General features: G+C 35.6%; 2 protein-coding genes across 2 annotated transcripts; both read left to right on the forward strand.

The window, feature by feature from the left end:
• Window positions 1-11,840: 11,840 nt before the first annotated feature.
• Window positions 11,841-12,278, forward strand: LOC110278526 (uncharacterized). Its single transcript, XM_021136787.1, has one exon. It carries the CDS (start codon window positions 11,841-11,843, stop codon window positions 12,276-12,278), a length of 438 nt encoding a protein of 145 aa, XP_020992446.1.
• A 9,735-nt stretch (window positions 12,279-22,013) lies between these two features.
• LOC110278527 (protein FAR-RED ELONGATED HYPOCOTYL 3-like) lies at window positions 22,014-23,485 on the forward strand. Its single transcript, XM_021136788.1, has 3 exons — window positions 22,014-22,197; window positions 22,377-22,769; window positions 22,854-23,485. Exons 1-3 carry the CDS (start codon window positions 22,014-22,016, stop codon window positions 23,483-23,485), a joined length of 1,209 nt encoding a protein of 402 aa, XP_020992447.1.
• The last annotated feature ends 550 nt before the right edge of the window (window positions 23,486-24,035 follow it).

A 24,035-nucleotide genomic window follows, 5' to 3' on the forward strand; every position in this document is an offset into this window, starting at 1 on the left:
CTCCAGTCTTGTTCCTGCATGACAGTGTCTTCATGGAAGGAAAGAACTATCATGGCTTTGGGTCTTTTTGCAAAGCACCGTGAAGGGGATTAACTTCTTTGTGTCTGGGAGGCTGTTGACTGATGAGCGATTGGCAAGGCAGGACGCCACCTTCATCACTTTGGAGAGGCTCCTGGAGGAGGCGGAAGTGAAAATATTTGACTTTAATTACCAAGTTTCTCTTCATTACAAGGAAGAGATTGCTGAGGCACAGTGCGTGGCAAGGTTGTCGGTGCCGAAGTGTGTAATGATACTAGAGAAAGAGAACGCTGAGCTAAAGCATAGGTTGGGACTCTACAACCAGATGTTCAACTAGGCAGGTGGGTTGGCTTTTGCTGTTGGAGAAGGTTCCTCGTGTCCAGTTTGTTATGTATGTGTTTTGTGCTTTGATTAGTTTAGTGGTGCGGTATGTATGGATATGTTAAAACTTCAATGTGGCCAGTTATTATATGTGTGTAAGATTCATACTGGTTTCTCTGATAGACAATGTGTGTGTGGTGTAGAGTCTTACTTTATGCTCAGAAAAGTTACTTTCTATGAATCTGGCGAAATTCTTTGTTGCAGGAGTAGCATTTTGTTGAGTTCTTAATTATTGAATTTGATTGTGATGTTTGCATTTTTTACCGTTTCTTTGTTCGGGTAATTTTTGTGCTTGATGAAGCAAAAGTTGATTTAGATGTTAGTAATTGAGTGCCACGCAAATTCACTTTTGAATAAGTTTTACAGTAGGATGAAATCCTTTTGGGGTGTTTAGACTTGGATGAAGGCAGGATAAATGTTGTAGTATTTTAATTTTTAAAAGAAAAAAAGTTCATCTTGTAGTCATGCGAGAAAAATAGCTTCCAGGAAGAATGAGGTGTCGGTTAGGGTAGTATCAAGCTACATGTTTCTAAATGGCAAGGATTAGGGTGAAGGGCTATCAATAGGATTTTAACGAGAAAATGAAAAAAATATTCGAAAACGAGTATTGTGAGAAAAAAAGATGTTTAGGAAGAGGCGTGTTGAAGGGGATAGAGGTCATTTATCCATCTTGTCACTAGGTAGATGATGGTGAACCCTAAACCTCGTACACTGTTGGGGGTCACGTCCAACCTTTACATTGGTTGAAGTATTGCTTCCTTGAGGAGTGATAGAGGTTTTTATTGACATTTGTGACTGAGAAATTAAAAAAAAAACTTCCGATGCACGTTTTCAAAGAACTTTATTTTTTTGTTGGATGATGATTTGCTATTTTTATCGTAACAGAAAACAAACTTAAAAAAGTGTGGGAGAATTTGTTCGAGAATCGATTTATTATTGCGGTCCGCGTGTATATGTTTCGGAATCAAATATGAGGATTTTTTTATTATAATTTTCTCTTCTGCGATTATTGTATTTTAGAAATAATATGCTCTCAAAATTAGGGTAAAATCCTCTAATTTTGCGTTATGAAACCCTACAAAATAACATGTAAGAGAACCTTGTAACAAGGGTTTATCTCAATAGATTTGAACCTCTTTGAAAATTGTCTTTTGGTTCTTAGAAAGAAAAAAGTTATTTTCACTAGATTTTGATCATCTTGTCATATCTGATGAGCATAATAACCCTAAACCCCTAGACTATGGACGTCACATCCACCTTTTCCATTGATTAGATAAGGAGTATAGTGAAGAAGATTTCTTTCTCTCTCGATATGTATTATAATTTTTTCTTGCGCAAGAAGCTGTTTTCATGTACTTTATGTTAAAAAAAGCTGCAATTATTACCAAAGCCCATTTTTCTTTGATTTTAAAATTGATGTTAAAATTATGATTAATTTAATTTATTTTTGGGGTCCGCCGATACACAAAGCACGTTGGGAAGTAATGGACATTGGATAGGGTTCTTATCATATTGGGCCTAATTATACCAAATGGGTTTTTCTTGGTTCCAAGTTGGTGCTACTTAGCAAAATAAAGGAGGAATGTTCCTTTGTTATTCTCCTTGCTAATGTCATTTTAACTGAGATACAGGAAATAAAGTATTCGATCTCGGAGGAGAAGGAAAAAAGCTCCATGAAGGATAAGAGTACTTTGGTCGACAAAGCTACGGAAACCACCAACGTGGACGTCTCCCTTGCTAGGTATCAATGGAGCATTTATATTTACATTAACTGAATGAATTTAGGAGCTCATTTCCAACTAACATGGTTTCTATTTATATTTTTCTTGTAGCAGCGAGGTGGCAAAAGGAGCTGACGGTGGAGACAAGTCACTGAAGGACAACATGTTGAATGTGTTGAACATGGTTCAAGAGGTAACGAGAAACAATTCACGTGGTTTTCTTTGTCTTTATTTAAACATCAATGGTGGGTGTTCGGGGTCCTATACTATCGTAACTATTTGAATGTGCTGTCAGATAGGAATGTGACGAAGACGATTCTGAAGACCCACAATGACTAGTTGCGCACCATGACGGAGCTTCTGGTGGATCACGGTAAAGTCATTCAAGAGTTGATAACCCTTGTTAAGACAACCAAGGACGACCAAGGGGGGAAGGGAGAAAGACTCCAAATAAAGGCATGCTGCATGTTTGAGGACTGGAAGGAGAAAATCGGATAAAGTCGATTGAAAACAGAAAACTCCACAGGGAAAGAAGTCCTCTGTGGGTCAGAAGATGCCTCTTGGAAAACAGCGTGCCAAAAAGACCTTGTGTTCGTCCTCTGAAAGGAAGTCTTCACGTTGCACGAATAAGCATGGGGGCAACCCCATCAAGCAGTAGCAGCCGAGATGAAGGTCGTGTCGATGAAGGTGACGCTTTATTTATTTAACATTGCGTTAATGGTTTTGTGTCCGTTTGGGTGACTATCTGCGTCTAACAAAAAATCTTTGTTTCTGGTGTGTGTAGCAGAAGCTAACTTTTAAGGACCTGGATTCATTATTGTTACCTGGGTCTGACCTGAGGCAAACTGAGCATGGCACTCCCTTCACCTTCTACACTCACCACGATCATCATGGCGCTGAAGACATGCCTCGGGTAAAAACATGGACTACAATATTTTGGTGTTTTACATTTTGTTCACTTGTGGAATAATGTTGTGTTATTCTGATCGTGGTGTATTTTGGTCCACCAGTGCTTAAATTTGTCATTCTGCCCACCGAAGGGTATGCACTTCGTCGGAAAGAAACTTGCCATTGCGGCATATATATTCTCGCCCGAACTAGACAATATGTACGTCTATTTCAGTCAGATACACGGTTAAGAATATACACGATGATGTTTATCAAAGAATATTACTCAGTTGTTGTGTGGCAACAAACATTAGTTGAGAATTCACACTCTATGGTCCAGGGAGGTCCTGGTGGAGGATGAAAATTTTTGTGGAGATCGAGGTGCACTACATTCGGGCCAGTTGGTTGTTGAGGACGTAAGTACAACCCAGTTGTGTGAAACCCTATGCATCGGATCCGCATACATGTCAATTTTTTAAGAAAAAGCATTTTCCTCTTCATGCAGGTTATAAATCTTGTCTGCTCGATGTTAATGCATGAGAACATGAATGAGTCATGATTTCTTCCAATGACCTTTTCGGTACCTGTTACGACCCCATATATGTTTTGACACATTTCACCACATGATTCAAGTATGACTAGGTTTACTTATGTTGTTAATCCTCTTGCAGCAAGTGGCCCTTAGCCCGATCAGTCATACCATCGACACATTCAAATATATCCACAGTAGGTTCATGGGATATGCAGATTATCTATGGATGGTGAGTATATTGATCTCAACAACGGTATTATGTGAAATACGTTTCTGTGTACTGTATTAGGTATAATTTCTTCATGTTGCGACGCAGATTTATGTCCCCATGTATAGAGATAACCATTGGTATCTAATGATGATTGACCTTGTCAATTGCAAACTGCTGTATCTGGATTTCGCCAAGCACAACCACCACAAAGAATCAAGGGTCTCACAAATGAAGTTTGTGGTAAGAGTATCCGATTATCTCAAACTATGGCCTTTTTCCGAAATTAATAGTGACCTTTAAATTTTATGATACATCTGTGTGGGAATAATTTGCAACTGCTATAATTTGTGTAAGGCCTTCTTTGTTGAGAACATGTTGGAAGACAAGAGATTTTGGAAAAAGGAATATCATTACAAGCCATACCCATCAACTTTTGACGTTATGGAGCCACCCGTAGGCCAGCAAGCAGATCTATCTTAGTTCTTACCCCCTAATTCTTGATTCCAAACAAACATGCATGCCTTAGTGGATTCCATTTTGGGAAGTTAGGCACTGGGTTACCCACTTATCGTTTACTAACAAGCAGGGATGATTGTGGAGTTTGGGTCTGCCAATGGATGATACTGAATTGGGTTTGAGGAAATATTGATTTGGAGGTAAGTTACAGATAGACTCACTCTCATATTGCATGACCCACCACAGCCATATCCCTAACAAGTTCATTGTTGTTTTATAGGAGGTCAATGATCAGACAAGAATGAGGCTAGCCCTTGACTTGGTGATGGGTGCTTATAATCCCATCACTCGTGATGTTGGGCGCAGAGCAGTTCGGTATTGGGATAGCAAGATGCAAAGGTCAACGAATAGTGCAAAAAAGGAACGGAAGAAAATAGCGAAGTTGGTATGTTCTCTGAGTTAAAGCATCACCATATGACGTGTGTGGTTCGTGGTTCGTAGCTGCATCCATTAACTATTTTGTGGCGGAGTAGTGCGTTACAGGGGCACATAGTATCCCTATTCTTGCGTAGTGACATTCATTTTGGTTATAATAGTATGTCATTGCCAATAAACTGATGTTATTTTGACAGCATATTAGGGACCCTAATATGCAACTCATATGTGATATTAGGCACCGTAATATGCTTGTTTTGTGTAAAACCTTTGCCGATTATATTTTGGGATTAGTGTAACAACCTAGTGAATGACAGATGGCACTGTCCCTATATCGTGTTCCAGTTAAACATTTAATCTTGTTAAGTATTCAATTCTTAAGTAACATTAAACTTTTTTCTTGTTAGTTCAGAATTTCATATTTAACATTGCGTGTCCACCTTCACAGTTGATGTCCAAAACCCGATGACTTCATTAATTCATGTGCACAAAGGTGAAGGGTATCAAATTAATTGTATGTTGTTGGGCAAAAACAAAAAATCATCTAGATATTGCTTTGGCCCAGTGTCCATCTTTGGCCTTTTTATATGTAAATATATTCTGCGAAAACATTATAGATATTGTATACAACATAAAGCATGCCAAACCACGAGGCCCTTACAAAAACAAGAACTTATCAAATCTAATAAAGCATTAACAACAGGCTTTTGGCTTTTGATGTGCCCATATACAAATTGATTAATCCAGGATCACTTTCGAAACAACCGGCAACAAAATCGAACTATATGAAATTGAATACACCACAGGACTTCACATCCTCCCCTAACCAAAATAACGAATATGATATGTTGCTCGGCTATGGTCTTGGCCTTACAACTTTACCAAGCTTGCGTCCATGCAAGACCAATCACTACTGCAACAAAAGAAATCAGATTTCCTGTTAAATCGACAGAGTTAACAACCCTCATCTAGTTTTAGAAACATTGACGAGTTATAATGAATTGAATACATACGGCTAACTTAACTAATCTCCTACCCTACTACATACAATTGACCAAAATTAATTCAACTTGCAATTAGTGCACTATATTTACAAGATAACTGTAACTGATGTTATAATATACTAGTTATTAGTCCAACATTAATGCAACCAACCTTTATCACACTCTATTTGCAACATTCCCTTAGGTGATTTTATACTCTACTACTTATTAGTCCAACATTAATTCAAGTAACGACCAGTACACTCTTGTTGCAGCATGCCATTAAGTGCTTATATACTATTAACTGCTTATTAGTACTTAAATCATACCTTCACCATCGAAATTAACTCGCCTTTTCTCAAACTAGTCGGCATTCGCTTTGCTCCCGGGATCGACAAATAGGTTATCACCCACTATCGACTCCTAATCATCGTTGGACATTAAGCCGGTGTCGTTTACCCCCACGCATTCATCATCCTGTGACAAAAGAATCTTAGTTAAAATAAGTATGTTGCAGGTAGAGAAGTAGTTTAATAAAACATACAAAGATAAAAGTTAACCCGGTTAGGCATGTATAAATCATCCCCCTCAAATGCATCATCACGTAAGTCCTACTGTTGACGTTGTTCACCCTTGTCTGGGCAGTTTCTCTTTGTGTGTCCCGTCCCCTTGCAGCAAGTGCAGCGCCTCTGTTTACCAAGTGCTTTCTTTTTTCCAAGTTTTGGGGCCACTTTGACTTAGCAACAACTGGATCCCTAACCACGAGATTTCCTTCACCTGCATGTTCTTCGCTCTGCCGAACGCCATCATGAAATGCCCTGTAATCCAACTCGAGGTCTTTACATAAGGATTCAATTCTATATATTGCCTTTTGGAACATGGACAACCTTTGTGCCCCCAAGAAAAACATCCATTGCGATGCGTAATGGAGTGTCCCATGACGGAGGATGACACCACGCTTGCTAACGTCTTCCCAATTTTCTATGTATTGCTCAGGGGACTTTGCATCAATTCTCCACCTCCGCAGAATGCATAGTTATAAGAATCGAACCGGCAATCGACCTGGCCAAGTTATTGGGTCATTGGGTCACTGGTTCAACCGGTGGGTCACAGCTTCAACTAGTTGACCCGGTCATAATTAAATAATTATATAAAATTTATTTTTTTATATCAAATTAACTTATTTTTTAATTCTTTAATTAATTAGTATCTATTACATTATTCAAATATATGTTGAAAAATATTAATATTAATAGATGTCATATAATTATCAATAACAAAAATATGTCATGATTAATAAAAACATTTTGATTATCGTTTTTTAATTTATAGATATTTAACAAAGTTTAATTTTTATTTTAATAATGATATAATTAGAAAATAATTAATTTAAGAAAGAGTAAATATAAAATAAAAATAAATTAAATTAATATAAACACTATTCGTTAGAATAAAAAGATAAAAAATATCTTAAATTTGCATGACTAAAAGAATTAATACATAAGTTATTAATTAGGATATGTCTAATAGTTAATATTCATAAAAAGATAAAATATAATACAAAAAGTGAGCTTGTCTTAGTGGTGGCAAGCTTCCTTTATAACTTGAATGATTCAAGTTTGAACCCCAACACTAGCATATACTCCAAATTTTTTAAATTTGAATGATGCGCGTGCTAACATCATCGGGTTGTGTGCTGACATCAGCGGATCAATCGGTCCGGTTCAATCCTCGATTTCAACCGAGTTTGATCGGGTTTTCCAGGTTTGACCGGTTCGTATGCTTATCTGGTTAAACTATTAATTCGGGCCGGTTTAGAGTTTGGTTCATCAGTTTTTCGGTCAAATCGGCCAGTCCGATCCGAGTTTGATAACTATGGCAGAATGAGCTTGTCGAGTATCTCCCTTAGGTGCTGTGCCTTCATAAAAAGAACATGTGCTTACATGGATATCCATGCTTCTTCCAGAAATTACATTTGCAACTTAACTTCCCGTTTGACCGACTGAAGGACGACATTATGTGTACATCAGGTTCCTCGTACTCCTCCAGTGTGTATACCATTGTATTCATGATCCTCCTTCTCTGGTGTATACCAAAGTGGCATGACATTTAATACTTCTCAAGCATGTTGTCATAACCGGACCGAGTTGATAGATTGAAACTGGAGTAGCATCTTCTTATTCCGATACTCATGGGCAACCATCTCTAAACTTTGCTCCAACTCGAAAATTGTGTGGGTAGACTTCGAAAACTTGTTCACATATACGTTAATGCCTTCACACCAGGATATCGTTCGATATCCCGCACAGAACTTGTCACGCAGATAAGGACTTGCCCGTATCTCTTTTTTATCATACATCTGGCATGACCATTGCTTCTCACGTAGGCCATACTCGTAGGTGGCCTACTCCCGTTCCGATTCAAAGTCCGCTATCGCCATCTCCGCGTACAACTATCTTCTGAACAGCTCACGTAAATATGCATCCTTTACAGTTGATGTGACGTTTTTCTCCACATGCCATGCACACAAACAATGCGTCGACTCGGAGAGGACTTCAGAAACTGCGTTTACCATAGCTTTGTCGCCGTCAGCACCACTACAGACGGCTTCTTACTACACATGATCTCTATCAAATTCTCCAGCATCCACCGATAGGATGCCACACTTTCATCAAGCAACAACCCGAACCCGAATATTGTGGTCTGCTTATGATTGTTTGATCCAGAAAAAATCACAACCGGTCTCTTGTATTTGTTTTTCTTGTAGGTTGAATCAAACGCCAATACATCACCAAAGTATTGGTAACTGACTCTGCTAGATCCGTCCGCCCAAATCAGATTCGCTAGCCTATTATCACTAGTCACATTATATTTTGCGATTGTCATGGGGTCTGATTCGGCTTTTCCCTCTAGATACACTAATGCAGAATTTGCATCACCATCAGTTTTAATACGCCGCTGTTTGTCAGCATAGTTGTAGACATCCTTGTTCAGGAACCCCAACAACGAATCACCACCGACCATACCAGCCATGTACCCTACAATCGTAGACGTTGCAATACCATGTTCTTGCATCCCAACTATCTGACTTTTTGCTACTTTTGTTAACCCACGATAATTGGCAGTCAAGTGCACAATTCCTGCCGGTGTCAGCTCGTGGTTATGTTCGGTAATTAACTTTCTAACCTTCCAATACTTATAATTTTTTTCTAAAAAAGCTGATAACATTGCCTTGCAGTTAGTTCTTGTCTCCGGTTTGTGTACCCTCATTCTGTCAACCATATCGTAGTGGTTACGTTCCCTCAAGCCTTCCTTGTTACAAAAAAACTATACCTAACCAAATTCTCCTCACAGACTTTTCTGGAGTCACCTTTTCGCACCCCAAATCCATTCAGCTTTCTAAACCTCCGATAAAACTCATATGCATTATCAATGTTGTAAAACTAGCGAGATTAGTAAATAATTAGCGAATAAATTAGTTATTAATCAAGAAAATTAGAAATGTGATTTTTATGGTTTAATATGATAGAGAAAATTAAAATATGAATTTTGACACCAATTTTAAAGAAATTGGCTCAAGATTAGGCCAAACAAACCGATCAAACCGGGCCCAAACTGGACCCGATCCACTTACTTAATAAAATGAGTTCAGCTCATTTTATTCCTCCATTTGCATGCTGGGAACACTGAAACAGCCATAGGTAAGGAAGAACACTTCCAACATTTTTCAAACCCTCACTTGATTCAAATCCTCACCGTCAACATCCATGTCTTTCACTGGACTAGTAACGTGTAGCGGTGGTGGTGCGAAAAGTGGGTCATCCTACACAAAGTCCGACTGGCCAAATCCACCGCCATTCCACCACCGACATAACCAATCTCCGCAAAAAACTCCATCACTTGTTCCACCATGATTTTTCCATGGATGTCAAATATCAGGCGCACATGCTCGTCGCCATGGAGCCAAAATAGATGAAACCGAAAAACTCTGTTTCCCATCAGGGCTAACAACCTATACCACACCTTCTGATCTCTTTTCTCCCGCTACCACAACACTATTCAATATCAGACTCTTCAGCTCCGACAAATAATTTACTCGCCGGGTACGTAACAAAATGGGATTCCCACACTCAAATATCACCCCAATATTGCTATTTCTCATATGGCAATTGGGATACACACTTACAACCAAATGTTCACTACTACTAGACATTTTGGCTTACTTTTCAGAAGAAAAAGGGTAAAGAAGAAGAAGTGAAATATTTGTGAAGAATACAAAGGGTTACACATCCTTTATAGCTGCTGAAATTTTGTCGTTACGCATTTTGTTTACAGTGTAATCGAAATAAAATTGCACGTATTTCGTTTACACTGTAAATAAAATATACACGTCTCTCATTTTGTGTCTTATTTTGTTTACAACGTAAACGATTGTAAACAAAATACGTACAATCTTATTTCGTTTACACTATAAATAAGATAAGACATATGATAAATTTTGACAAACAGTACAAAAAGTTACAAATTAAAAATATCTATAATTAAGAACCTAATTAAATCTTTAACTAAATATTTTAGTAATTTTAATATTTTTGATACAAAAAATATTTAATTATAAAATTAAAAATAGTGTAAGCACTCAATTTAAAAATATATATATATAAAGTTATAGGGACAAAATAATTATTAAACCTGAATAAAATCCAAGTTAATAAAGCTTCTAATATATAATTTAGGGTTGTTTGGGTTTGAATGGCAACTAGCCTTCATTCCATACCCAAAGTGGAGTCTGACTATTCAATTTCCAATGGGGAATCACTTTCAATTTTTTTAATTTTACTTTATTTTTATCTTTGTGTCAAAGAATAATAATAAAATTATCCTAAGTTTTAAAGCTAAGCTGCGTAGGCAACACATATTGGTGAATTTATACGAACCACAAACACAAATATAACTAATTAGCACCAACATCACATCATTTCAATTCAATTCCTTTAACCCAAAATTAATACGGATTATTCTTGTTCTTTTTATTTGGTCTCAAAACCTTTTCAAGATTATTCCTGCGGACAAAAGAAAAGCATAAGCAAGCAATGCCATTCTTCACACACCATACTTTTATTCTGATCATGATAAATCATAAATCATTCCTCTCAAAAAGATTTGGTTCCGAATTGAAGTCACGTAAGTCAATTTTATTTACTTCCGTTACTTTCTTTATACAATAATGTATACTATTTTAATCTTAAGAAAAGCGAGAATTTAATGTTTTTTTTAATGTTTATCTTGAACTAAAGTTGGTATTTTTATTTATTTATTTTTGACGGAAGTCATCAACAGTATTCTTGTTAATTGTTAAAAATAGTCCACGAATAGTTGCATTTTAAATTATTTACCATGTGTTGAACTATGTGGATTATACATAATTTAGATAAATATAAATGTAATTTTAGTTATACAACTGTTCATATGTGAAATTCTTTTCAGTTAACATTATTGCTCTAAATTGTTTTGTAATTAAAATTTGTATTACTTAAATTGAGATCCATAATTACTATTTTATACACTATATAATATACACCAAAAAATAAAATAAATGAAATTTCTACTTTAATTTTGTCATAACTCATCACTACAATATGATTGAAATTTGAAAAAAAAAACTATAATTCAATTAAATATATATAAATGGTTTCATTAGCATATCATATATAAGAAGTATCACAACCAAATTTGAGTTGGTAAATTAGTTAATTCATTTGCCTATTTAAATAAATATCGAACAATTTAAATCTTACTTCATGCATGCTGCAGCAAATTAAATTATTAATTACTTACAAACTATTAAATAAAACTTAAGTTTACGACAAAACGGATTAATTATTGATTTATTAAATTAAATACATAATTTAAAGCTATTACGGTAATTAATTATAAAAAATAATAAATTTTAATAATTTTATTATTGTTTTATAGAGGGTAATTTCGTCAAACAGAATATTGTCACGGTGTCTCTTTATATAAAGTATATATAAACGACCATCGACGAACATAAATCGGCCACTTTCCTCTTCAAGTCTTATTAGAAAGTGGGTCGTAACAAATTAAACCACTCAGAGTCTTCATTCTTCTCTCATTTCATTATCCATATCAATACATCCAAACAAGGCCTTATTCATAATAATTAACTAACTAAATAACTAGAAATGTTCACAATGATGAAGGTGCACCCTTCTTCAAAGAAACGAACCAACCATCGTTCCCAAAACGCCATCGTTTCATCGAACCCAAACCCAAACAATACCAAGAAGCTTTGGAGACTTCCGCACGTGTTCGCCAGCGTTCTTGAACTCCCTCTCCATTCAGACGACGACGTTTCGATTGACGAAACCACGCAGTTTCTCCGATTTGTTGCGTCGTGCAAGTGTAGAGGCTCTTCTTCTTGTCGAGTGAGTGCAGAGGCTGTAGAGATTGTTCCTGGAATAACCAAGATCGTGATCAAGGGAATGGATGGTGGAGATTGTTTTGCCGAGCAGTGTTATGGTTTTCGGTTTAGGCTTCCGCCGTGGACTAGGCCGGAGATGGCCACGGCGGTTTGTAGCGGAGGAAAGCTGGTCGTCATGGTGCCAATGACCAAGACCAGAGGGAATTGATTCCTCCCTACATATATCAAATTAAAGGTTTGGAATATTATTAGGTGGCTACTATTTGCGTCAATGTTTTTTTACATAGAAATGATAGTTAAAATGTTAACATATATATATATATATATGGTATACATATAGGTTTTTTTGACTTACAAGTCTTAGAAGGACCAAACCTAACAAAAGTTATGCTCATCCACAAAAGTGCGTTAATACACGCATCACGTTTTCCTTCACCATTATCAACGACTCTTCTTCTTCCTCAATGAAAACCACAACTGTCAGTTTTTCTTCATGTTTCTCCTTCTCCTCTTCTTCCTTCTTCTTTTCCTTCTTCATTGTGTTTCTTCTCCTTTTTCTTTACTTATTTCATCTTCATCTGTCGTGTTTCTCCTCCTTATTCTTTTGATTTTACATTATGTATTTTTTTCTTTATTTGATTTTTTCCTAACAAAAAGAATTATGAGAATATGAAATAAGAAGATGAAGAAGAAGAAATAGCAGAAGATGAAGAAGAGGAAGAGGAAGAGTTCTGAATTATGCAGAACCTATCAGAATAATAATACACTCAAATATCTTCGTTTACACCCAAATATCTTCGTATTACATCCAAATTTACTGCAAATACAGAAATGAGTTATGCTATGTGTACACTAAAATCAACCACCAAAATTATCCAGCAGTATAAAATACATACTGGAATACAAATATACATTGAAAATAAATTAAACCACACATGTATTTATACACAAATACATTGGTGGATGATTTTAGTGTACAAATAGCATTTTTGTACAGAAAAATGTTTCCTCTAAAGCTGCAATTTTTTCTTCTTTTTCTTATTGCTTTCTTTCTTTTAGTTAAATGAATATAAGTTTTGCAATATTATGTGTTTCTTCTTTTTCTTTGTTTGGTTTTTTGTTTTTATTCTTGTTAAGAGAGTAAAACAAGAAGAAACTTGAGAAGATAAAAAAAAAAGAAAAAGATGAATAAGAAAAAAAAGAAGAAAAAGATTGTGATAATGATGAAGAAAAACCAGTAGAAGATGAGGAGGAGGAAGAAGAAGAGTTCTGAATTATGCAAAACTTATTAGAATAAAATACACCCAAAATTCCTTAAAATACACCCAAATATCTTCGTGTTACATCCAAATATCTTCGTTTTATACCCAAATTTGCTACAAATACAGAAATGAGTTATGTTACGTGTACACTAAAATCAGCCACCAGTATAAAATATATACTAGAATACAAATATACATTGAAAATAAATTAAACCACACATGTATTTATACACAAATACATTGGTGGCTGATTTTAGTGGTTGATTTTAGTGTACAAATAGCATATTTGTACAGAAAAATATTTCCTCTAATGCTGTATTTTTTTCTTCTTCTTTTCCTTATTTCTTTCTTTCTTTTAGTTTAATGAATGTAAGTTTATCCTTTTCCAAGTAATTTTAGAGCATTATGTGTTTCTTCTTCTGCTTTGTTTGATTTTTTATTTTTATTCTTGTTGAGAGAGTAAAACAAGAAGAAATTTTAGAAGGTAAAACAAAAAGGAAAAAACGAATAAGAAAAAAGAAGAAGAAGACAATGATGATGATGAAAAAAAAGAAGCAGCAGAAAATGAGGAGGAGGAAGAGAAAAAGTTCTAAATTATGCAGAACTTATTAGAATAAAAATACACCTAAATATCTTCGTGTTACACCTAAATATCTTCGTTTTACACCCAAATTTGCTGCAAATACAGAAATGAGTTATGCTACGTGTACACTAAAATTAGCCACGAGTATAAAATACATATTGGAATACAAATATACATTGAAAATAAATTAAACCACACATGTATTTATACACAAATACATTAGTGGCTGATTTTAGTAGCTGATTTTAGTGTACAAATAATATTTTTGTACAGAAAAATATTTTTTCTAATGCTATATTTTTTTCTTCTGAATTGAACCACACCTCAACCACTTGATTGGATTCAAAATAATAAAAGGAGGAGAAGACTTGTAAAGACTTGTATGAGAAAAACGCTTGTATGTGGGGAACAAACTGTCCATCAATACCATAGAGGGGCTGCAAAATACACACAAAATACAACATATTAAAACAAGCATAAACTATAGAATGCAAATAGAACTATAAAACCATCATAAAAATAACAAAAATCAGATTCATGAATCATCATTAAATAGAAACTAAAACAATTACACTAAAAGAATAAGACAATTCACTCTCAATGAGATGAAAATTCATAAACCGTAAATACACCCAAATTTTCCTAAAATACATCCAAATATTCCTGATTTACACTCGACCATCTGATATAAAATGCAGAAAGGTCATCAGAACTAGTACATTAGATTCAATTCAAATAAAGAACAATAAATAACAAATTTCACAAGCAAAGTCCACGTATTATTCAGCTACACAATCATAAACTACTAACGGATTCAAATTCAGATTCAATTATTAACTAGAACTAAACTACACCTCAGAAACTTCATTGGATTCAAATTCAAAATTCACTTTGATCTAGTTCAGCTGACAATCTGAAGTTGAATAATCCATTATCTTCAAAATGATTTCAGAGCTTAATTTTAGAAACAATGAAAAATGAGAAAATCGAAGAAAGAGAAAAGAGAGAGAAACTTACGTAAACAGTGAAGGAGAAGACAGAGATTGAAGAGAGAAGGCAAGAAAACGCAGACGAAATTCGAGAAAGAAAACAAAATTCTTTTGAAAAAGAAAGTTATATATTCGCGCATTGATTGATTAAAAAAATCTGTTAAGGAGGCGCGAGAAACATACGTTTAGTGGCTAATACTTTTATTAAAATTTGACCAGTACTTAGCCAGCAAAAGAAAAATGAGTAATTTTCCACCATTAGATGAAATCTCACACCATTAAAAGTACTATTGATAGCTACAAATTATAAAATCTGGTGGTCCCCTAGCATATCAGGTGGTCCCCTAGCACTTCTCATATATATGGTATTTGCTTCGATATGATGATAAATTTATGTACCAATACGATAAAAACGTGGACAAATTAAAACACGACACATGGATTATATTTTCCACGTCATAAATCAATTTTTCTTTTTTAAAATATATATCATATCAATACTTTTACTAAACTATCGTTATACTTTAATAAAAATAAAAAATATTTTTATTTAATTTTACAAAAAAATTAAAATATCTTTTTTTAATATTGGACAAAAACTACCTCAATCCTTATAATTTAGTCAAAATTAAATTAACTTTAGTTTTACATTTTTAAATCTGAAATAATTTAAAAATCAAAGTTTAAAACAAAAACATATATGAAAAATAAAAAAGATAAAAAATGATGTTGATCTTGTTTAGGGTTCTGGGCAAAGAAGAAGAAAAATGAGGTGTCTTCATTAGTCCATTTCCTCTCTGCTCTTCTTTCTCCGAAGCTTTCTTCGTCTCGTTTCCACTCTGGTTTTTTTCTCCCAAGCTCTATTCATCTTGACTTTGGCCAGGAAGAAGACAAAACTCTGTTCGAATTGCCTCCCCTCCACGACCTCCCTGTCGATTTTCTATTCCTCCACGACCTCCCCGTATATGCACTCAGCAACCCATGGGAGGAGTTCTTGCTGGTTGCCAGAGCCTCCACCGGCAAGCACCTCGACCTCTTCTACTTCAACGAAGACGACGCCCAAGCCCTGCTCCGCTAGGTTTCCACGATCGACCTTCGCCTGCGTGACGGCTCCAAAGCTATTCTCGTTGCACTAAGTTGCTCCTCTCTCTCTCTCTCTCTCTCTCTCTCTCTCTCTCTATAATTTGATTCACCTTATGATGTTTTACTTATCCACTTTATTGAATTACTTGGTAACGATTTTTATTGCTTCTTTGAATTGACGTGACGTTTGGCAATGTCCAAGTATGGTTATGATTATATGGACGCTTATGTACTTGAATTCATGGATATTAGAGATGATTGAACCTATTATTAATTACTGTTTCTGATCATAATATTTGAGCTATATCTAGAATGGTTATGTATGTGTATGTGGATGAGCTTTATCATAAATGAATTTGGGTAATGTTTCCTCTATTGTCTTTGCTACAAGAAATGCCACTATTCCAATAGTCATATTTTACTCAAGCTCTATGTTTCAATACATCAAAATTTATGACAAATTAAGAAACAGGATGCTTTAATTCATCCAGACTGCTATTTTCTCCTTATTGCTCTTTGTTCAAAGGAGGTAGCATGTTGCTTTGCTCTTCGCGAGGAAATTTCACTTGCCGCATGCAATAAGGAGAAAACAACAGCCTGGATGAATTAAAGCATCCTGTTTCTTAATTTGTCATAAATTTTGATGAATTGAAACATAGAGCTTGAGTATAATATGACCAATGGGATAATAGTATTTCTTGTAGCAAAGACAATATAGAAAATATTACCCAAATTCATTTATGATGAAGCTCATCCACATACACATACATAGTCATTCTAGATATAGCTCAAATATTATGACCAGAAACAATAATCAATAATAGGTTCAATCATTTCTAATATCCATGTATCCAAGTATATAAGCGTCCATATAATCATAACCATACTTGGGCATTGCCAAACGTCACGTCAATTCAAAGAAGCAATAAAAATCATTACCAAGTAATTCAATAAAGTGGATCAGTAAAACATCATAAGGTGAATCAAATTATTGAGAGAGAGAGAGAGAGAGAGAGAGAGAGAGAGAGAGAGGAGCAACTTAGGGAACCTGTTGAGTGCAACGGGAACAGCTTTGGAGTAGTCACGCAGGCGAGGGTTGACTGTGGAAACCTGACGGAGCAGGGCTTCGGCGTCGTCTTCGTTGAAGCAAAAGAGGCCGAGGTGCTTGCCGGTGGAGGCTCTGGCAACCAGCAAAAACTCCTTCCATAGGTTGCTGAGCGCATACACGGGAGGTCGTGGAGGAATAGAAAACCGACAGGGAGGTCGTGGAGGGGAGGTAATTCAAACAGAACTTCGTCTTCTTCTTGGCCAAAATCGAGACGAACAGAGTTTGGGAGCAAAAAGACCAGAGTGGAGACGAGACAAAGAAAGCTTCGGAGAAAGAAGAGTAAAGAGGAGATGGACTAATGGAGTCACCTCCTTTTTCTTCTTCTTTGCGCAGAACCCTAAACAAGATCAACATCATTTTTTATCTTTTGTGATTTTTCATATATGTTTTTGTTTTAAACTTTGATTTTTAAATTGTTTTAGATTTAAAAATGTAAAACTAAAGTTAATTTAATTTTAACTAAATTATAAGGATTAGGGTAGTTTTTATCTAATATTAAAAAAAGATATTTAAGTTTTTTTAAATTAAATAAAAATTATTTTTTTATTTTTATTAAAATATAAGGGTAGTTTAGTAAAAGTATTGATATGATATATATTTAAAAAAGAAAAAATTGATTACTGACGTGGAAAATATAATTCACATATCGTGTTTTAATTTGTCTACATTTTTAACGTACAGATACATATACATTTATTATCGTATCGAAGCAAACACACACACGCACGCATGCACGCACGCACACATATATGGATTTAGATCCTCTAAAGTTTGAATTTCACTTTAAAGAATAAAGTGTAATCTCTCATCATTTATTTTATAGATGAAATAAAAAAAAATTAAATAAAAGATCACAATTTATCTTCTAAAATGAAAATAAGTACGTATCATAACAAAAATATTATATCTTTTTAGTAGAAATTGAGTTTGGACCATTTTTATTGTGATAATAATAATAATAATAATAATAATAATAATAATAATAATAATAATAAGAAATGGGTTCCTTATTGGGGGGCGCATATTGAAAGTGGGTGGACGGTGGTAGCCCCACCTTTCAACCTAAAACTAAAATATCGAACACTATTTTAATTTGGCTTCAATCTTCCGTTGGAGATTGAAATTGATGATAGAGTTGCGTTTCGTCTTTTTCTTTTGTAAATGTTCCATATACAAAATAGTACATTTAGTTAAGTAAAGTTGAGATTTAAAAATTGTTAAATAATTTGATAAATTTAATTAAATTATTTAATAATTTTTAATTATTAATTTTATATGAAGTATAATTTCACTTATATTTTTTTAAAGTTTTCATTTTGATATATAAATATATTGTGACGATTCACGAGACAAGACTACCTTTATATATATATATATATATGGAGAATTATATATCAAAAAAATAATGTATAAAATTAAACATATGGAGATAGTTATTCTTAGGTCTCAAAAATCATATAAAAAAGAATACTTGTATAGATTATTTGTTATGAGAACAAAAACAAACATCCATAGTTGTAAAACTTGAATCCAATCCATTGGTTCAATTAAAAAATCAATAAATTACAGTTCAGTTTAAAACCAAGATTGTTTCTATTTGTGAATTAGTAAAAATTTGTCAACCTCGATAAAAAATGGTCATACTGGATAAAAATCGATTCAATCAAACTGTTCGGATCACACAAATTAAATGGGACAAATTTATAGTTCTCTGATATTCTACAAGTCCAGAATAAATTATTATTGTTTTATTCTTTTAAAATATAAAAATTAATATAGAACAAAAATAAAGTAAATTTTATGATATAGATAGTAATTTAGTATCTACATGTGTAGATAATTAATGGTAAGTTGTGGTTATGACAAATGGTATAAGTAGGGAATAAACGTGAAGAGAATCTTAATTAGGTTGGATAATAAAATGTTATAATGAGTAATTAATTTTGGCTGATTAGAAACCCAAGCCTTCGCTTTTTTTTTGTTTTTGGACAAAACTTTTTTTTTTTGTCATAGGCCTTTCTAGTAAATACCCAGAAATTCAGAAATTACTGCAACTATGGTAACCAAAATACAACAAAGAGAATAACGTCACTGAAACCACTATGGCAAAGAAAAAATAAACCCTACCCATAGAAAAAATAATTGATCTGCCATTTTAGTGAGTGAAACCTATTTCCTGTTTCCAGCTGTTGCTTACCCCAGGAAGCATGGTTCTCATGAAACGACAACACTTTGCTGCTAAAAGAAAAAGAAAGAAAGCACGAAGAATACCCAGAATGCATCTCCTCCCAAGTCCTAACCCTTCCTCCAGTTCTCCCATATCCTTCTGTCAAAAGAAACGATAACTGTAGACTCACCGGCGCAACCCACCGCACCCGCCCATCGCAATCACGGGCAGGCGTGAAACACAGAAGCCTCCCCTCCTAACTCTAGGCCCCATCTCTATTTTTTGTTATCTCCTTCCTTCCCCCAAAATTAAAATAGAAACCCTAGAGGTACTGCCAGAAGTAGAGAGCTGACGCAGCTATCCGTTGCAGTCAGGGACTTGCCTCTCCATCCTGTCGGCGTTCCCGGAAGAACCATCCTCGGTTGGGTCTCCTTCCTGGCCCTATACCGGCGACGTCGTCTGGTTACAGTATTCCTTCGGAGGTCAGTGCTCACTGCTAGTGGATGAATTAATCTTACCCAGCCGCACTTCTGCGATCCGTTGTCCTGCTCGTCGCGTGGTCTCCCTCTCGATCGTGCTTCTGCCCCTTTGCTGAAACTGTTCAGAGAGTAGGTAATGGGTTTTTTTTGTAATTATCGCTCTGTGTTTTTCATTCTTCACTCAGAATATCTTGTTTTTAGATTCTACTAACCCTACTCAGATTGAAATTTGAATATAGCTGTATTATGATCTTATTTTCTTTTTTTCAATTGATCTTTGAGTGCTATCTTTGACAAACCATTCTCAGTTTCTGTGTTTGGAGGAAAAAATATACATACTTTCTATTATACCTATTCAATAAGTATCTGATTAATTATTATTCGAATGTTGTGGTTAAAATTTTTGATTGATTGATGATTTGGTTACCGATTTCCTTTGCTTGAATTTGTTAAGTTAATAGTGTGTTAAATTGGTTTGCTGCTGCCATTTTAAGTTGCAAAATTTTTTATGGTTTTGCAATTTCAATTGCCGGATTATCTATTCAGGTGTTGTGGTTGTTTATTTGTTAAATTGTTGTTGTGTGTACCTATTGTTATGTTTGAAATCATTGAGTTTCCATTTTCTTCTCAAATTATTAATTTGCTTATTTGGTAAATTGTTGTTATCGTGATATTTGAGATTGTGGTTGGCTATTACTGGGTTGCTGAGTTTTTCTATGAAGGTCTTATTCTTGTTAAATTGTTCTTGTTTCCATGCATAACTTGTCCTTGTGGTCTACAGTTTCATTAGGTTAGGGTTTGAGATAGCTTTGATGTATTTTGGTAATTGCGATGTCTTTTGATGAGATGTGGCCCAGAGCAGCCTTTGATTTGGTTTATATATGGTTGATGGCCTAGAACCTGCTAGTACTATTCAGATTCTGCTAATCCTACTCAGATTGAAATTTGATGTAGCTGTATTATGGTCTTGTTTTCTTGTTTTCAGTTGATCTTTGAATGCTATCTTTGACTATACATTCTCAGTTTCTATGTTTGTAGAAAAAATTATACATTTACTTTCTATTATACTTGTTTAATAATTATTCGATTAATGATTATTCGAATGTTGTGTTTTAAATTTTCGAATGAATGATGATTTAGTTATTGATTTTCTGGTCTTGAATTTGTTAAGTTGATAGTTTCTTAAGTTGGTTGGCCGCTGCTGTTTTAAGTTGTTAATTTTTTTAAGATTGTTGCAGTTTGCTAATTGTTGGATTTTCTATTCATGTCTTGTGGTTGTTTATTTGTTAGGGTGTTGTTGTGTGTACCTATTGTTCTCAAATTATTACTTTGGTAATTTGGTACTTTGTTGTTGTCGTGATATTTGAGATTGAGATAGGCTATTATTGGGTTGTTGAGGTTGTTGAATGAAGGTCTTCTTTTGTTTAAATTGTTCTTGTTTCCATGCATAACTTGTCCGTGTGGTCAAAAGTTTTATTATGTCTGGGTTTGAGATAGGTTGGATGCATTTTTTGGTAATTGTGATGTTATATAATGAGATCTAGCCCTTAGTAGCCTTTGATTTGGTTTATATATGGTTGATGGCATGGAACTTGGTAGAGGTAAAGGCGTGTAATTTTATAGTAGAATTAGTTATTATTTTGAAAACCAACTTCTACAACTTAATAGATGGAGTGCTATGGTGGGATGGGCAAGGCAAACGGTTTGTCTCCAGATGAAAGTGAAAATGAGTTAGGCCTTTCAAACAACGACGTTGTTGACGAGGATGACTTAAGAAAGGTTGAGTTGTTGTCGGATGAAGATGGTCGTGAATATGGAGAAGTGACTAGGTTGAGTGCAGAGGATATAATGAAAAAGGTGTTTCGAAGTGAAGAGTGTGCATATGAGTTTTATTGTAGGGTAGGGAAATGCAACAAATTTGGGGTCTGTAAGGGAGACTATGAAAAGGATGAAGATGGGATTGTAGTGAGAAGGAGGTTCTTTTGTAATAGGGCTGGCCTAAGGGATGGAAAACACTACAACAGACTGGACAGGAAGAGATGCCATAGGCTTGAGACACGCACGAATTGCTAGGCCGTGATGTCTGTATACCTTGATAAGGGTAGCTCGGTTTGGAAGGTTCGAAAAGTAATCCTCGAGCATAACCACGAATTGATACCGAGGGAAATGGTTCACATGATCCGAAGTTTCCAAGCGATATCGGGATCCGTAAAGGCCCACATGGATGAAATGCATGCGTATGGGTTGCCGACGTCTAAGATACTTGAGGTATATGGCTGAGATTGCGGGTGGTTATTCTTGTTTGGGTTTTACCAAGAAAGATGCATACAACTATATTGATCGGTTGAAGCGTGCAAAGGTGGTTGATGGAGACATGAACACTACTATAGTCTACTTAGAAGGCAAGGCAGCTGCTGATCCCATGTCTATGGCCCAGTACAATTTGACTGAAGAAAGTATGTTGGCAATATGTTTTGGGCATATGGTCCTAGTAGGGTTGATTTTCAACACTTTGGAGACGTCATTGCATTCGATTCGACGTATAAGAAGAACAAGTACAACAGACCCCTTGTCATATTCTCAGGTTCAAAAAACCATAAGCAAACAACGATTTTTAGTTTTGGTTTGGTTTTAGATGAGACAATCGGTTCATACAAGTGGATGTTGGAGAACCTGTTAGAAGTCATGTGTGGGAATATGTCCTCTGTTGTCATGACCGACGGGGATGAATCAATGATTGCTGCAGTTAGGGAAGTGTTGCCCCGGGCAACCCATAGGTTGTGTGCATGGCATTTGCAGAAGAATGTGACCTCGAACACCAACGAGCAGATGTTCTGTGATGTCTTTGCCAAGTGGTTGTATGCCGACATGGAGGTTGAAGATTTTGAGGGTGAATGGGCACAGGTTGCTGAACAGTGTGGGTTACACAATAAGTATTGGGCGTTACAACTGTATGAAAAGAGGAAGATGTGGGCAAATGCGTACTTGCATCGCAAGTTTTGCGCTGGGTTTCGTATGACATCTCGATGTGAGGGCATCAATTCCCATCTAAAAAAATTTTGGTCGTCTAGGCACACTATTCTAGAGCTTGTGTAGAATCTGGAGCTACTAGTATGGGAGTACCGGAATAATGAGCTGGTTGCACAGTTTAGATCAATGTATGGTGTTCCCGTTATGACAACATGTCTTGATCCCATGGAACAGTTTGCTGCATTGGTGTACACGAATGTCATATTCACACAAGTCAAGAAGGATATTGATTCTATCTCGGTCGTTAACTTTGTAAGCAAACGACGAGTCTCAACAACCATGGTGTACATGGTTGAGGAGTATGGATTCCTCGGTCAGAATGTGGTGGCATTGTACGATCCGAAAAGAATGAGGTTGATCTGTCGATGTAGATTTTGGGAGAAAGAAGGTTTTCCTTGCAAGCATATGTTTTTTATCATGAAGCACGAGCACGTAAAAAGAATTCCCGAGCGGTTGATTTTGAGACAATGGAAGAAGGATGTGAAGACAGTCAACGAATACACTGAGAAGATGGCACTAGCTGATGAGTGGGGTTTCTTGTTGAGACATGGAGCCCTGCATGCTGCTTCGCAGTTGATGTTGTTCGTCGGATCTAAAAACGACGATCTGTACAAGAAATGCATGAGCGGAATCAGGCAGATATACTGTGATCTACAAGCACGCAGCGGCAGTGACACGATGGATAGGAGTTCGAATGCTGCCTGTGATGTTTGAGATCCAACCGTTATGCGCACAAAAGGGGCACCCAGCACACGGGGACACAAAGGTAGAAAAAAGAAGTGCACGAGATGCAGAAAAACCAGGCACACAAAGAGGAGGTGCACTGAGCCACAAAAAATTTCAACCTCGACAAAATATAAAGAGTGTCCCACCAAAGAAACGACACTAAGCAAACTCGAGGTAAACAGTTGTTTGCAATATCTCTATTCACTAGTTAAATAGTTTTACCTCATTGCATCAGCAATGTTATATCAATTTTGTTGTGATGTAGGTTGTTTTGCCGAAGTTTAACTTGCACGCTGATCAAGAAAAATGGTAAGAAGAGGGAGACGATTGTCGCAGGGAGTAGGATGCCAGAGCTTACGACGGATGGGACCATGTAATAGGCACAGTGCAAAGCCAACCCAGGAACATGGGCAGAGTGGGTAACACCGTCGACTGGAATATAGAGGTAATCAACTTGTGGCTTGGTAATCTCACTTTCGATTGTTACTCGTATTCTTATTTTAAATTTGCATAGAATACGCTTTGTGGCAAAAATTGT

This window comes from Arachis duranensis, chromosome 3, assembly GCF_000817695.3.
Source record: "Arachis duranensis cultivar V14167 chromosome 3, aradu.V14167.gnm2.J7QH, whole genome shotgun sequence".
NCBI lineage: Eukaryota > Viridiplantae > Streptophyta > Magnoliopsida > Fabales > Fabaceae > Arachis > Arachis duranensis.

Coding starts and splice junctions, on each gene's coding strand:
- LOC110278526 (XM_021136787.1), top strand. CDS start 11,841: ATGATGAAGGTGCACCCTTCTTCAAAGAAACGAACCAACCATCGTTCC.
- LOC110278527 (XM_021136788.1), top strand. CDS start 22,014: ATGGCTGAGATTGCGGGTGGTTATTCTTGTTTGGGTTTTACCAAGAAA. Junction 22,198..22,376: donor GTACAATTTGACTGAAGAAA/GTATGTTGGCAA, acceptor GTTTGGTTTTAG/ATGAGACAATCGGTTCATAC. Junction 22,770..22,853: donor GTTTCGTATGACATCTCGAT/GTGAGGGCATCA, acceptor TGGAGCTACTAG/TATGGGAGTACCGGAATAAT.